This window comes from Lycium barbarum, chromosome 2, assembly GCF_019175385.1.
Source record: "Lycium barbarum isolate Lr01 chromosome 2, ASM1917538v2, whole genome shotgun sequence".
In the NCBI taxonomy this organism is placed as follows: domain Eukaryota; kingdom Viridiplantae; phylum Streptophyta; class Magnoliopsida; order Solanales; family Solanaceae; genus Lycium; species Lycium barbarum.
This window is the reverse complement of record NC_083338.1, coordinates 152,168,239-152,182,723: the sequence shown is the minus strand read 5'-3', so window position 1 is coordinate 152,182,723 and position 14,485 is coordinate 152,168,239. Positions and strand designations below refer to the sequence as shown.

Sequence of the window (14,485 nt, the reverse complement as noted above, 5' to 3'; positions counted from 1 at the left end):
GAACACTATAAAGGCAGTATTGAACAACACATCGCAGAGGAAAGAAACATACTGTATCTAAGAGAGATCACAAGTGATTTTAAGCTCCAATACTCGAACAAGTATATAAGCGTGCTTCAAATATCACATTGGTCTAAAAGAAAAGTCAAACTTAAACGAACTAACACACCCTACTTAGTCAAAATATATTAGGTTAAACTAACCTATCAAGCACATTTAACCAAAATTAGACTTGACACAGGAATATGCTTAACCCCATAGATTAATCACGCTAACACATAACATGCTTAACTGATGCTAAAATTAGTATCAACAGATAGGGACCGGTAATTTAAACTAAAATACAAGGAATGCAAGCGAAATAAAAGGGACAGGGGATTACCTTCTTCGGGTGCAGCGAAGTGGGAGCGGGGTTTCGATATCTACCTCGAACACTTTGAAATTCGGACTTGTGTGTGCTCGGACTAAAAGCGACCCAGAAGCAAGCAGAAAAAATAGAAAAATTGATTTAATGTTCTTGATTCGACGTTTAGAATTTCTTATCACTGCTAAAACTTGATATATATCTATATTTGGAGAATTTTAGGGGCTTTAAGATCTTTAATTTTCAGGGAATTTCTGGCGGCTAAACGACTTTGATTCTTAGGGGGGGGGGGGGGGTTTCTACGGCTAAAAGAAAACCGGTTCTTGGAGGAAATTTATTAATCGAGCAAAGATCCTCTGTTCTTGAGGAATTTCACCAATCCAAAAATCCTCCAGTTTCTTTGGGGTAATTTCATGAATCCCAAAAAAATCCTCCTGTTCTTCTGGCGGCTAAACGACTTTGATTCTTAGGGGGGGGGGGTTTCTACGGCTAAAAGAAAACCGGTTCTTGGAGGAAATTTATTAATCGAGCAAAGATCCTCTGTTCTTGAGGAATTTCACCAATCCAAAAATCCTCCAGTTTCTTTGGGGTAATTTCATGAATCCCAAAAAAATCCTCCTGTTCTTGACTTGGAAAACGATTATATATAGGGCGAATTTTAGGGTTTCTTGTGACGAAGAGAGAGAGGAGCGGGGGGGACAGGAGAAGGTGGAGGGAACAGAAGTGTGAGGGGACACGGGGAAGTGGAGAGACAGACGTGGTGGGGAACAGAAGTGAGTGGAGGGAGCGTGAGGTGAAGGAGGAGCGGTGAAGAGGGGAAAAGAAAGAGAGAGACGGTGAGCTGAGGGAGAAAAAGAGGGAAAAGGAAAGGAAAGAAAAGAGGCGGCTGAAGGGTTTTAGGTTAGAAATAAGGGGATTGGGCCGGACCGGGTCGGGTCGGGTAAATAGTGGGCTGGACCGGGTATTGTGGTGTGGGCTGGTTCGTTAGGTATTTTAGTTGGGTTGAAAATGTGGGTTGGGTATTAAAATGTGGGTCCGAAGTGTTGGTTAATTATTTGGGCTGGGATGAATTAAATTGGGCTGGTAAATTAAAATGTGGACTGGTTTTGTGAATTGATCCGAAAATAGTATGGGTTGATTGGGCTACTACACTTAAATAAAAGACCTATTTAAATAAACTTGTGTTAAAATATTACTTAATATAAAATATGCAATTATTGGTGCTCAGATAAAAAATGGCGTTGTAATAGCCGTGCAATAATATTTCAAAAATCCACAATAAATAAACACTATTATTTAATTATGCAAAGATAAATGCGATGTGTGTGCGTAAGCTGGTAAAATGCTGAAATGATAAAAATTGTGGACTATAATAATAGTAATAATAATAATAATAATAATAATAATAGTAACTATAATAGAATAATGAAGTGCCGGTATTGATAAGAGGCTAATAATTATAGTAAAAAATAATATATATTTTTTATTTTCCCAAAAATATTAGAAGCGTAAATAGGTATTTCGGAGGAGAGGCGGGACAAAATTGGGTGTCAACAACGACGATCTTGCTTATAAACCGGCTCTTCTATATATATATATATATATTATGTTCAAAACACGATTAATATAACATTGTAATTTGTTCTCCGTATCCAAAACTTTATTATATTAGTGTTTGCTACGAATAAAAAGTTGGCAAAAATTTATTAATACTTTTTAAAAGAGAAGACTTATTTAAAAGGAAACTATTTTCCTCTCTTTGAGATAAAATAATAGCAATATTTAAGCATCAGTTGATACTTTGAATTTTAATTCGATTAATTTAAAGGTGTAAAATATTCTATTGTTAATGTATGTAGATTGGGCCTAAACAATACCTATTATTTTTTTATCAAATTTTGAATGGATAATTCTAATTCAAATTATTATATTAATTTTACATGTTTAAAATGAAACAAAGTAGAAATTTGAAATGAAGAACTACTATTTTTTAATTTTTGGTAAATATTTTTCGTTTTACTTGTCATGTTGTCTTTTGCACGATTTTTTAAGGCAATGTCAATTAGAATTATAATTTCACTAATTTACCTTATTAATTATTTGATCTCCATTTAATATTATTTTTTCTTTTATGATATTAATCTCTTTTCACATTTATTAGAGTAAGGAAAAAATGAAAAAGTAATTAAATTCTATCTTATTTTAATATATAAGTATTTTAAGTATGTTGTTGTACAATAATTTCATTTGCTCCACTAATGAGTTGATACGCATGTGGCAATGAATCCATCATTATTAATTTAATGAGATACTTTGAAAATTACATGAATATTGTTTGATTTTTTAATATGGGATGCACTTTTTTTTTTTTTTTTGATATTGTTTGTTTTTTTACTATGGGATTCACTTTTTTTTTTATATTGCTTGATTTTATTAATATGGGGTCCACCTTTTTTTTCCGTGAGTTTGAAGATGGTGCATTCCACTTTTTTTTTTTTAATTAGTAGGTGTTTAGTATGGGGCCCACACTTTTTTTTTAATGATGGACGGACGACGAAGCATGGGTAGTTTAAATATGTGGGTCGAAGTCGAACAAACTATGGTTATCGATTTATCGTACCGAAAAATACTTAACCATATCGAATTAATTGGGTATGGTAATGGTATAGTATTTTTAAAAATCGAAATTAACGTATCAAACTTTCTAATATCGTACCATTCCCACCCTTAACTGGTAAAGTACTGAAAGAGAACCGTAAATAAGTGTTTGACCATGACTTCACTGAAATAATGGTGTTACTTGCAACAATTTTTTTTTTTTTTTGAAATTTGTATTTAAACACACTTTAATTTTCAAATATTCTTTGTTATTTCATTTTCAAATACCTCTATTTTTTTTAATAACTTCGCCCATCTTTTAAGACACTCATAAGTAAATAAAAAGAGTTACCATGTGCAGAATTTGTATGATGTATCCCAAATCAAAAAGCTAAAAGGATCATACGTCGTGATGTCATTTATAATTACAAGAAATAGCATGGCTAATCATATAGTACTTGGCTAATGCGTTTACTCTACATTCACAATTATTTTGATTAGCGCCTTACCTCTACCATTAGAGATCTATTTTTTTTAACAATCCTTCTTTTTAGAAATTAGATAGAAGAAGACAAACAATGAAGAAATTGCCAACATATAATCATTTTGATATATACCATTTATACTCGATTTTACACTAAATTAGGATTCTTTATTTGTTTAAAAAGGGTAACAAATAATATCATTTTTCTTACTAAGAAAGAAATATAAGGAAGTGATCCAAATATATTGTCGAGAATAAAGAAAGAAAAAAAGTGAAGAGAAACGCAATTACGCAAATACAAGATTTTAAAATAGAATTGTGGCACATTGGCCCGATCTTCAGAACAACGAGGGTGCATTTGCATATTCATTGAAATTTAAGGAAGTCGTTCGTAAAGTCATCAAACTAGATGGGAGAAAGCTTAATTTCCCAAACATATATATATATATATATATATATATATGAAAACAATCTTGTTCAAAAAAACCTTAAACCCTACTTATAACGGGTTGCTAGGGTTTATTATTGTAAAGAAAATTGATTGCTGTTTTAGGCAATCGTAGAGAAAAATGGGAGGTTCTCGAAATCAAGTAAACAAAGCTCATAAAACACGATTTGCATCCAAATCATCTCGCAATGTTCACAAAGTTTCTTCTAAAGGTACAATTTTTTACTCTTAATTGTGTTAGTTTTGCTTAATTTATGTCCTTAATAGGGAAAGTTGTTTAATCCATATTTGTGTATAAACACCTTTTATACATGGTTGATACATTATGTATAATGCTTCCCCCAGGTATAATATTGTATAAACTGAAAATATGGCTACGTGGCGTAATATTTTATGTTGGGCTGTATATTTTTGAAAATTTCCCTTGGGGAAAATTAAGCTCTATGTCTACTGGGAGAAAATGTTTACATGCTTTAGCCCATATTTTGAGTTTGTGACCCGGTTTAGCCCATATTTATGTATAAATACCTTTTGTACACGATTATACAAGGTTGATACATTATGTATAATGTTTTCCCCCCGTATTATGTTGTATAAACTGAATATATGGCTACATGGCGTAATATTTTATGTTGGGTTGTATATATTTGAAAATTTCGCTCAGGGAAAATTAAACTCTGTCTACTGGGAGAAAATGTTTACATGCTTTAGCCCATATTTTGAGTTTGTGACCCGGCTTAGCCCATATTTATGTATAAATACCTTTTGCACACGATTATACAAGGTTGATACATTATGTATAATGTTTTCCCTAGGTATTATGTTGTATAATGTATTGTATAAACTGAAAATATGGCTACATGGCGTAATATTTTATGTTGGGTTGTATATTTTTGAAAATTTTGCTTAGGGAAAATTAAGCTCTATGTCTACTGGGAGAAAATGTTTACATGCTTTAGCCCATATTTGGAGTTTGTTACCAGGTTTAGCCCATATTTGTGTATAAAGACCTTTTATACACTTCAATACAAGGTTGATGCATTGTGTATAATGTTTTCTCCCAGGTATAATGTTGTATAAACTGAAAATATGGCTACATGGCGTAATATTTTATGTTGGGCTGTATATTTTTGAAGTTTTCCCATTAATAGTAATCTTTTGGTTATGTTTAGATAAGAGCAGAATTGCGAAACCTGATCGCAATCTCACCAAAGGAGCTCGAGCAGCTCGGCTTCAGCGTAATAAGATGGTAAATTTATCACTTTTCCGTTTAGCTGAATTTAACTAGTTTGGGATTGATATTTGGATTATTTAAGTAAGAAAAATTATTGCTTTCTGGGTTAGTGAGTTATCGTGTAATTGTTAATTTGTTATATGCTGAAAAATGCAATTTTGTAGATGAGAGAGCAGAAAAGAGCTGAGCTTTTGAAAGAGAAAAGAGCTTCATCTGGGTCAAATAGTCCTCCCCGAGTTATTGTAAGTTTTTTTTCCCTCTGTTTTGTTGAGTCAATCTTTTTAATTAATAAAATAATACCAAATTGGTGTCAGAACAGTTAGGGGTTGTTTGTTAGGGTGTGTAGATGTTTTGAGTAGGGTGTATTAGTAATGTTGAGATTAGTTATGTAGGCATTAATTTTTATTGATGGTTTGGTTTGTTGTGTAAATGAATAGGGTGTATTAGAATAGGAATAGTACTAATTAGGGTGTATAAGAATAGGAATAGTACTGAATAGGGTGTATTAGGATAGAAATAGTACTGGTAGTGCTAATGCAATGGTTTACTATGTAGAATAGTATTGAATAAATGTATTAGTTATACATAGGTTGAAAACACTACCAAACAAGGGATTAAAAAATACCAAGCTAATACCAGTATTGTTTTCTCTATTACCTCCTACCAAACAACCCCTTATTGTAAGTAATCTCTACTGGATGAGGCATGGTCAGCAGGAGGGGAGGAGAAGGAAGATATTTGTTATCAGTGTTTCTTAACAACTGTTTATGTGACAGGTTCTGTTTGGTCTATCAGGATCAGTTGACCTTAGTGCGCTTGAACAAGATCTCCTGAAGCTATTGTCTGCAGATGGAACTGGTGTTGCCTTCCCAGCAGTTGCTTCCGCAGAATATAAGTTGAGAGCAACGGTAGGAAGTGCATTTTGGGAACTCCCTTCATCTATTACTACTAGTTATTAAACGAACAGAAGAAGAATATTTGCATTGTTGAATTGGTCTCAGGTTCCAATTTAGGTGAAAGTCTAATATTATGAGCAAACAGAAACAAGAATTCTATAATCTCTGCAAGTAGTTATGTTAAGTATATATAATAAATAATAATGTTAAGAGGAAGTATATGGCTTAACCTTGGTAATCAACTGACTTCAATCACTTGATTATCTGTGGGATGGTGGAGTGATATGTCAGATTTTTCTTTCAATAAGTAAGTAAAACATATTACTGAATAGTATTAAGAAGATTCTGAAATATGTACAGAGTTTGAAAAGCAAAATCTCAGTTTCCTTTCTAACCTTTACATAGAACTATAGCAAGATAGGGAAGTAATACACAGGATTATAAGCCTTAGCAGTATATTATAGGATAGAAGGAGCTTCGACTGCACTTACGATTACTAGTAAGAGGCTAGGGTTCAGGCGTGTGTCTGCCACACCAAAATGACAGAGAAACAACATCATTACTCTTATGAATTTTCATATTGCTATTTTTCTGGTGTCAAATCTGATCCCAGAATTAGCATACGATAAATTGTGTCAGTTATTGATAGTTAAATAGTTTTCCTTGCTTTGACTTGTTTGTTCTTCACAGAGAGTTCTGAAGAAGTTAACTGTAAGTTATTTTGTCTAGGTCTTAAAAGCGCCTCATGGTGATATCATGGCTTGTATGGAGATGGCCAAGGTAGGATATATGTTCGAAGAACAATTTTCAGGTTTTTATTGCTCTTAAGTATTTTGCATCTAGGATGTTCAACTTAGAAGCTTTGGCATTTGCAGGTCGCTGATTTGATTGCTTTTGTCACATCTGCAAGTTCCACTAATGAAAAAGATTGTTATATAGATGCCTTTGGATCTCACTGCCTTTCGGTCTTTAGAGCCCTTGGGCTTCCTAGTACTGCTGTACTGATTCGTGTAAGAATAAAGATACTTTCCTGAAAGGAAGAGAATCCTTTTGCCATTTTCTTGGCAATGCTTTGTTAAATATTTAAGAGTTTGAGACTTGAGTAAGTTGTCTTCTGTGCTTTAGGATCTTCCTGGTGACTTAAAAAAGAAAAATGATTCAAAGAAGGCATGTGTGTCTAGCATGGCTTCTGAATTTCCTGAGGATTGCAAGTTTTATCCAGCAGATACAAAGGATGAGTTGCATAAGGTAATTATTTGGGGATTGTGTCTTATTGCTTACAATTGTTGTATGCTATGATGTCTTCTGATATATTTCTATCCTAGTCTGGTTGAAATCATTGTTTTTTCTTTTGGGTCATGGTTTGTTGTTTGTAGTTCTTGTGGCTTTTTAAGGAGCAGAGGCTCTCAGTACCTCATTGGCGTAATCAGCGGCCATATCTAATGGCTCAAAAGGTACAGACCTTCCATTTTCCTACTTATTTGACATATTTTATCTCCTTTGAGGCCCTTGGCTGGTAAAACTTTCTTTTAGTCTTTTTAGTTGAAGTCTATTCACCCAGGAAAAAAGGAGCAAAAGCACTCATTCTCCCAACATTAGTACATTGTTAAATCAGACTTGAATTTGGTTGTTATTTATGTATGTTGACCTTGCATGATTTTTCTCCAATATTGTTTGATTGTGAATGGTTCAACAAAATGGAGTGGATATATGTGATCCATATAGTTGACCCCAACTAATTTGATATTGAAATGTAGTTGTCTTGGTTACTTTTATGGAAGTAATGTATTTCATATCGGTTTATTCATTATTAACAGTTAGGCAGACATTTGTTGACTGTCAGCATTAATACAATTTAACTATGATGAATCTTCTGAATGGGCCAACAAAAAAAAAAGCGGAATGGATACAAAGGATTCATATAGCCAATTCTAACTAGTTTTGGATTGAGGGAAAATTGATTGATTGTAAGACAGACATTTCTTCATGCCTAGGGCCCTAGACCATAGTTTCGACTACCCAAAAACTAAAATGTCTAGGCCATGATTTCGTCTACCAACTTTAATATCAATGCAGGTGACTCTGAATTGACTTTGTTCTCAACTATGGTTTTGGTCTTTTGTACTTCCTTTTGCAGATAATTTGTTAGTTTAGGATTCAGGATTAATTTCTTTCTTGGCGTCTATTTGTGTTTCAGGTCGACATGGTAGCTGATAATCCCATTTCAGGAAAATGTACACTCCTCCTCTCTGGTTATGTTCGTGCTCGTAGCCTGTCTGTGAATCAGCTGGTAATTGTTTTACTTCAGCATATGACTTTGAGATATTAAAGAATTGTCCTTGACAGTAGATACTCTTGGATCAGGTTCACATAACAGGTGCTGGAGATTTTCAGTTATCCAAGATTGAACTTCTCAAGGATCCATGTCCCCTGAATGTGAGAAAAGGAGGGGACTTAATGGAGTCTGATGACATGAATGAGGCACAGGTGCAGTTTTATATTGTTTACTTAAAGAGAAACTCTTTGTGGTATTGAAGAATTATCTGATAAAGATAAGATTTAAAAACTGTAAAATAGTGATCTCCTATTGATTCTACTCATTTATGCTTGAATTTCTTTTGGTTCATTTCTTGTCTCACAATTCTTCCCTTTCTTTGGACCTAGAGGCCACATTTTGGCAGACACCAAAATACAATTCATTAATGAACTTGATCAGCTTTGTTGTTCAAATGGTCAGCTATACTCCTCTTCATCGAAGGCATATTACTCACGAAGTTCAACATCCCAAAGTCGTATAGAGACGAAGCAAATTGCATAAGCTCAAGTTACCATAAGTTTAGTTATGCACTTGTAATAAAATATTGGGAGACCTACGACATTGTAGCTATGGGCTCCTAGTGCAGCAGTCATCTTTCTTCCCCCTTTTCTGGGTGACGTTTCTTCAAAAAACCCAAACCCTCTCCTTGAGTGGTGCAACATGATATATTGATATGCAACCATCTATTCTCCTCCCAGGCCTGCTGTTGTACATTTCATGGTTGCTTGAACCGAATACTTTTTGTTTTCCATCACTCCTCATCCCAGCTACGGTTTCCGATGTATTTCAGGTCATCAGTTGCTTGACTCCTGACCCTATGAAGCAAGAGTCTTTACTTGTTGAGAATGTCCCTGATCCATTGGCTGGGGAGCAGGTATACTATTCTTGGCACAGTTTTATCGTTTATTCTATGAAAGCAGGAGTGGACAAAGTTCATATATGAAATGCATGTGTTATATTATTCTACCTTGTGCAACTATTTTGTAACTACTGGATTATTGGTTCATAACGATATGCACGTGTCTCATCATTGTACCTACTTATACCATTCTTCTGGAACCATTTGTAATTTGTACAAATATTTGATGTCTATTTTGGTCTTAATCAGACATGGCCTACTGAGGCAGAAATGGCTGAAGCAGAAAGAAATAATGAGGAAAGAAAGCTGAAAAGGAAAACTCTTCCTAAGGGCACTTCTGAATACCAGGTTCATTTTCTGTCAAATAGTTCCCCAAACATGTATTCTTTATTGTAACCCGGGCATATTTGGTTTATACCAGAAATGATTAGTTGACTTGCAGGCTGCTTGGATTGTAGAAGATTCAGACGCTGATGTTTCTGAGAGCGAGAATGAGGAAGATGATGGTATGGTCTTGGACGAAGGGGAGAATACCTTTAATAGACAAGGGCGTATGGATGAGTTTGAGCTCGATGATGATCAGGCTTCTCTATCACTCAAGTCGGATGAAGAAACTGAGACTCATTCTATGATGATGGTGAGTATACCCATATATCAGCATAGATAGGACTATCGAGTTTTAGTTATGACCTTGTAGAATTTAAGTAGCTGACTGAGTAATCAAGATGATAAAAAAGGGAAAATAAAATGCAGGTTGTTAACTTCTCGTCTCATGAAGAAACAGAATTGAAAAGAAGCTAATGGTTGTTATTTCCATGAATCATATATATGTTACTTTCAATTCTTGGCGATCAAGCTTATCATTTTAAGTTGAAGGGATAAGCAGCCTTATGGTCTCTCTGTAAGTAGATTTTGAGGGACAACAAAAATACGTACAATTTACTGTACAAAATATCGAATCAATCTTTACATTCAGTGATATTTTTTATTGTAAATAAAGGTGTTCTAAGGTGATGGACATACATGTCATGTGTACGTTGTTGAAATATTAATTTTTCAATTATTTTTTAGTCCACGGTGTGTTTATTTTACCTTTTCATACAGTGTTAACTGCGGCTGTAGCTGATTTTGACCGTTGAATTGGCTTATGAATACGAAGAGCACTCAGCTCTCTGAGAAATGTTAATACAAATATTTGCAAAGGAAGTTATAACACAGTATAGTAAGGACTATTATTCTCCCTCTGTAGGTTTAATCAGATATACCCCTTATTGGCCCTATCTAATGTCACCAGGTACTAGGATTTGCTTATGCTACTTTAGAATAACCATCACAGTACTGTACATCCTATTTCTATTCCCATATGCAGCACGTTTCAGATAATATTTTGCCTAAAAATGCAGAATTATATTCTCCCACAGGGGAAGCTATTTGATACATCTCTTGCGGCATAAGAGGAACAGAACATTTTAGGTGCCCTGACCAATTCTTGCCCAGAAAGTAATTGCTTTTAGTTTTTTGCTTTTGAAGTAACATTGCACAGCCAAATGGTCTCTTGGGAATATCTCTCTCAGAAGTAATAGTTCTTGAATGATGTCTTCGGTACAATTCTGGCCTCAGGAGAGAGAGTCCCTTAGTACACTAAAAGCTTTGTGAAGACGACCTCATGGCTGCTTGTAAAACTAGACCATATTTAGTGCAATTTAGACTTCATTTTTTTTAAAATAACCCTTTGAAACCTTTACCGATATAAAAAAGAGAAAACATGATTGTTTTCCTGAAGTTGGATGTTGAACTTATGTATTGTGTAGGATCCTGAGAACCTGACTAAGGAGCAAATAGAAGACGAGATAAGAAAAATCAAAGAAGCACATGCTGAGGATGAAGGTACTTACTTAAGTTTCCACTGCTTAGCAGCTTCCTACACTTTTTTTATTCAGGGAACTATTGAGTTGTTTTTGTTGCGGCTCTTGCCTACAGAATTCCCTGATGAAGTGGATACTCCATTTGATGTTCCTGCTAGGAAGCGTTTTGCCAAGTACAGAGGCCTCAAGTCTTTCAGAACTTCCTCCTGGGACCCCAAAGTATCTTCTTCTGTTAATTGAATAATTTCTGTCTAGAAAAAGGAAGTCTCACTCGACGTGATCTAATTGCACTAAATATCTTGGATTGTAATTGCAGGAATCTCTACCTCAAGAATATGCTAGAATATTTGCATTTGATAATTTTACTAGGACACAGAAGCATGTACTGTCTAGAGCCCGAGAGATGGAACAGAAGGATGATGAATGTATACCAGCTGGTTCATATGCAAGAGTCCATATCCGGGAAGTTCCAATTGGTGTAGCAAACAAATTAAATCTTGTAACGAAGACAATGCCTGTGAACCTGTGTGGTCTGATGCAGCACGAGTCTAAAATTTCTGTCCTTCACTTCAGGTACCTCATCTTGTTATATGCTTTTGTAATTTTCTCTCCCTAGTGGTTTTATATGTAATTGTATAAGGACTTAGTAACTTTTTGTTTTGCAGCATAAAAAAGCATGACAGTTACACTGCTCCAATAAAAGCTAAAGAAGAAATGATATTCAATATTGGCTTTCGCCAGTTTGTTGCAAGGTGCCTTTCTTCTGCATAATAAACTTTGTAGCCTTTTGCCAGGTTAAGTTACTAATGATCATTGACTTCTTTCTAACCACCCCCAAACCCCATTTGCAGGCCAATATTTTCTTCAGATAGTTTTAATGCTGATAAGCAAAAAATGGAGAGGTTTCTCCATCCCGGGCGTTTTTCAGTAGCTTCAATATATGCTCCTATTTCATTCCCTCCCCTTCCTTTAATTGCCTTGAAGATAAAAGACGACGCAACTTCTGCCACTGTTGCTGCCATTGGCTCTTTGAGAAGTATTGACCCAGATAGGATTATTCTAAAGAAAATTATTTTAACCGGGTAAGTCTCCGAGATTTTAAGGCGTGGCTTTGGATAATCAATTCCTCGTTTATGCGGGAGGGGTCTTATTTTTTAGGGTTGCAGGCTAATGAAGTATTGCTAGTTTAGGTTGGTTTCATTAACCAGCTTCTCTACCTATAACACACAACTTGAGTTGGGATCATATTTCTAATTTAGGTTTATCGCGGTTCGATTTTTGCTTTGCATTCAATTACAACAAGAGATGGTTTAGATGTTTATTTCTGGAACTTTTCTTTCTTGAACAAATTGGACTTCTGTTTTTGTCTTTCTTCTGGTCAAATTTGGTTTATAGGTTGAACCTACTTAGTGCCATAATACAGATTGCTTTTATACTAGGCATAACACGACATGTAATTTGTCAACCATAAAAATCTTGTTAAATGTGTGTGCAAGTTGTAATCTTGGAAAAGTTAAGTGTAGTATCATTCTAGTTATTCGTACATGCATGGTAGAAAATTTGTCTGAGGATCAGTAGTGTCAGGACATCATATTCTAAAGTTGATTCTTCATGATGATATAATGTGCATTATTTCTATTCTAGGTGGTGATGTTAAGTTATTGGTTAACCTTTTGTTCACAAGATATGTCATCTATGTTGCAGCTACCCTCAACGAGTATCAAAAATGAAAGCGACTGTAAGATATATGTTTCATAACCCGGAGGATGTCAGATGGTTCAAGGTATATAAACAATTGACTTTTCTATTTTCTTATTTGTGGTGCTATTCACTTTTAACAAATTTCCTGGACCTTTTCTAGCCTGTTGAAGTTTGGTCAAAGTGTGGGCGTCGTGGTCGCATCAGGGAACCTGTCGGTACACATGGTATGTCTCTGAAATGTGAACAAGCCCCCCCCCCCCCCCCCCCCCCCAATCCAAAAAAAGAAAAGAAGACAGAGCTCGTCCGGATGTTACAATTTCCCGGCGTTGTGCGCTTTATTGTGTGATATTATATGTACTAATCATGCATAAGGTTGTCATTTTCCTCCTTGATTATGAGGCCTCTGGCTAAGGAAGCCTATCAGAGGGAAAAAGAAAGAGCAAATATTGCACTTGCTGTGTTGCTTGAATTGTTCTAATTGATGCAGTAATTTTTGTTCATCGTGTATGCTCGCGATGCATATAATTTTAATGAATTGAAAACAAAAAGCTCTGCATAAGGTTGTCATTTCCCCCCTTGATTATGAGACCTCTGGCTAAGGAAGCCTATCAGAGGGAAAAAAGAAAGAGCAAATATTGCACTTGCTGTGTTGCTTGAATTGTTCTAATTGATGCAGTAATTTTGTTCATCGTGTATGCTCGCGATGTATATAATTTTAATGAATTGAAAACAAAAAGCTCTGCATAAGGTTGTCATTTTCCCCCTTGATTATGAGGCCTCTGGCTAAGGAAGCCTATCAGAGGGAAAAAAGAAAGAGCAAATATTGCACTTGCTGTGTTGCTTGAATTGTTCTAATTGATGCAGTAATTTTTGTTCATCGTGTATGCTCGCGATGCATATAGTTTTAATGAATTGAAAACAAAAAGCTCTGCATGTTCTCGTATGATCATTCCATTGCCCTTCTACTATTTGTGGGTGCCCAAACAATTTGACCCTTTCTAGATGAACACCTGTTTGTTGCATGCTTTACTAACTGGCACAAGTACAATTGTTTTCAGTCTGTTGTAGGATTTATTATTTCTTTTTGATGTATTTTGTCATAGATTTAACTTGTACACATAGCAGCAGGTAATTTGTCTCAGATTAATCCCACTTTTTATAGACGGTTGCGTGTAGTATTTATCTTTTTGCTGACTTGACAACGTAAACAATCTTGCACTATTAGTATATAAAAGTTAAAACTGACGTCATTTTTGTGCAGGGGCGATGAAGTGCATCTTGAATGGAGTCCTCCAGCAGCATGACACGGTATGCATGAGTTTGTTTAAACGCACATACCCCAAGTGGCCGGAAAAGTGGTTCCCAATGACAGATGCTTAAGAGAAAGGTCAAGAGGTGGCCATGGTCTATGGTTTCTCCTAGGTGTGAACGGGGAAGAAATCATATTTGCTGCACATGGGAATGAAGCTCTGGTTCAGAATGGGTTACTATTTAAGTTTTTTATGGGGAAAATTTTACTTATTCTCCCTTTTTCCCCCTAAAGGTTTGTCAGAAACAAGTCTATAGTGTATAATATATGGTAGCTCATTTTTTGGTGCCACAACAATCCTGTATCAGTTTTATTAATTAGTTTGCGCACATGAATTTTTGTGCGCATAAATGTGAATCCTTAACGAGTTTTATACCATGTTTTGATTATGATGTCTCTTTTGTTTCCTG

At 35.1% G+C, this 14,485-nt stretch overlaps 1 protein-coding gene across 1 annotated transcript; it reads left to right on the top strand.

Annotated features, from left to right (window-relative positions):
* Positions 1–3,923: 3,923 nt before the first annotated feature.
* Positions 3,924–14,471, top strand: LOC132628194 (uncharacterized). Its single transcript, XM_060343945.1, has 21 exons — positions 3,924–4,106; positions 5,067–5,143; positions 5,293–5,370; positions 5,905–6,036; positions 6,754–6,804; positions 6,900–7,034; positions 7,150–7,272; positions 7,401–7,478; positions 8,222–8,314; positions 8,389–8,511; positions 9,132–9,215; positions 9,450–9,548; positions 9,643–9,837; positions 11,012–11,087; positions 11,181–11,284; positions 11,382–11,638; positions 11,731–11,817; positions 11,917–12,147; positions 12,770–12,848; positions 12,927–12,990; positions 14,028–14,471. Exons 1-21 carry the CDS (start codon positions 4,016–4,018, stop codon positions 14,144–14,146), a joined length of 2,376 nt encoding a protein of 791 aa, XP_060199928.1. The 5' UTR covers positions 3,924–4,015; the 3' UTR covers positions 14,147–14,471.
* The last annotated feature ends 14 nt before the right edge of the window (positions 14,472–14,485 follow it).

Coding starts and splice junctions, on each gene's coding strand:
- LOC132628194 (XM_060343945.1), top strand. CDS start 4,016: ATGGGAGGTTCTCGAAATCAAGTAAACAAAGCTCATAAAACACGATTT. Junction 8,315..8,388: donor GCCTGTCTGTGAATCAGCTG/GTAATTGTTTTA, acceptor CTCTTGGATCAG/GTTCACATAACAGGTGCTGG. Junction 8,512..9,131: donor ATGACATGAATGAGGCACAG/GTGCAGTTTTAT, acceptor GATGTATTTCAG/GTCATCAGTTGCTTGACTCC.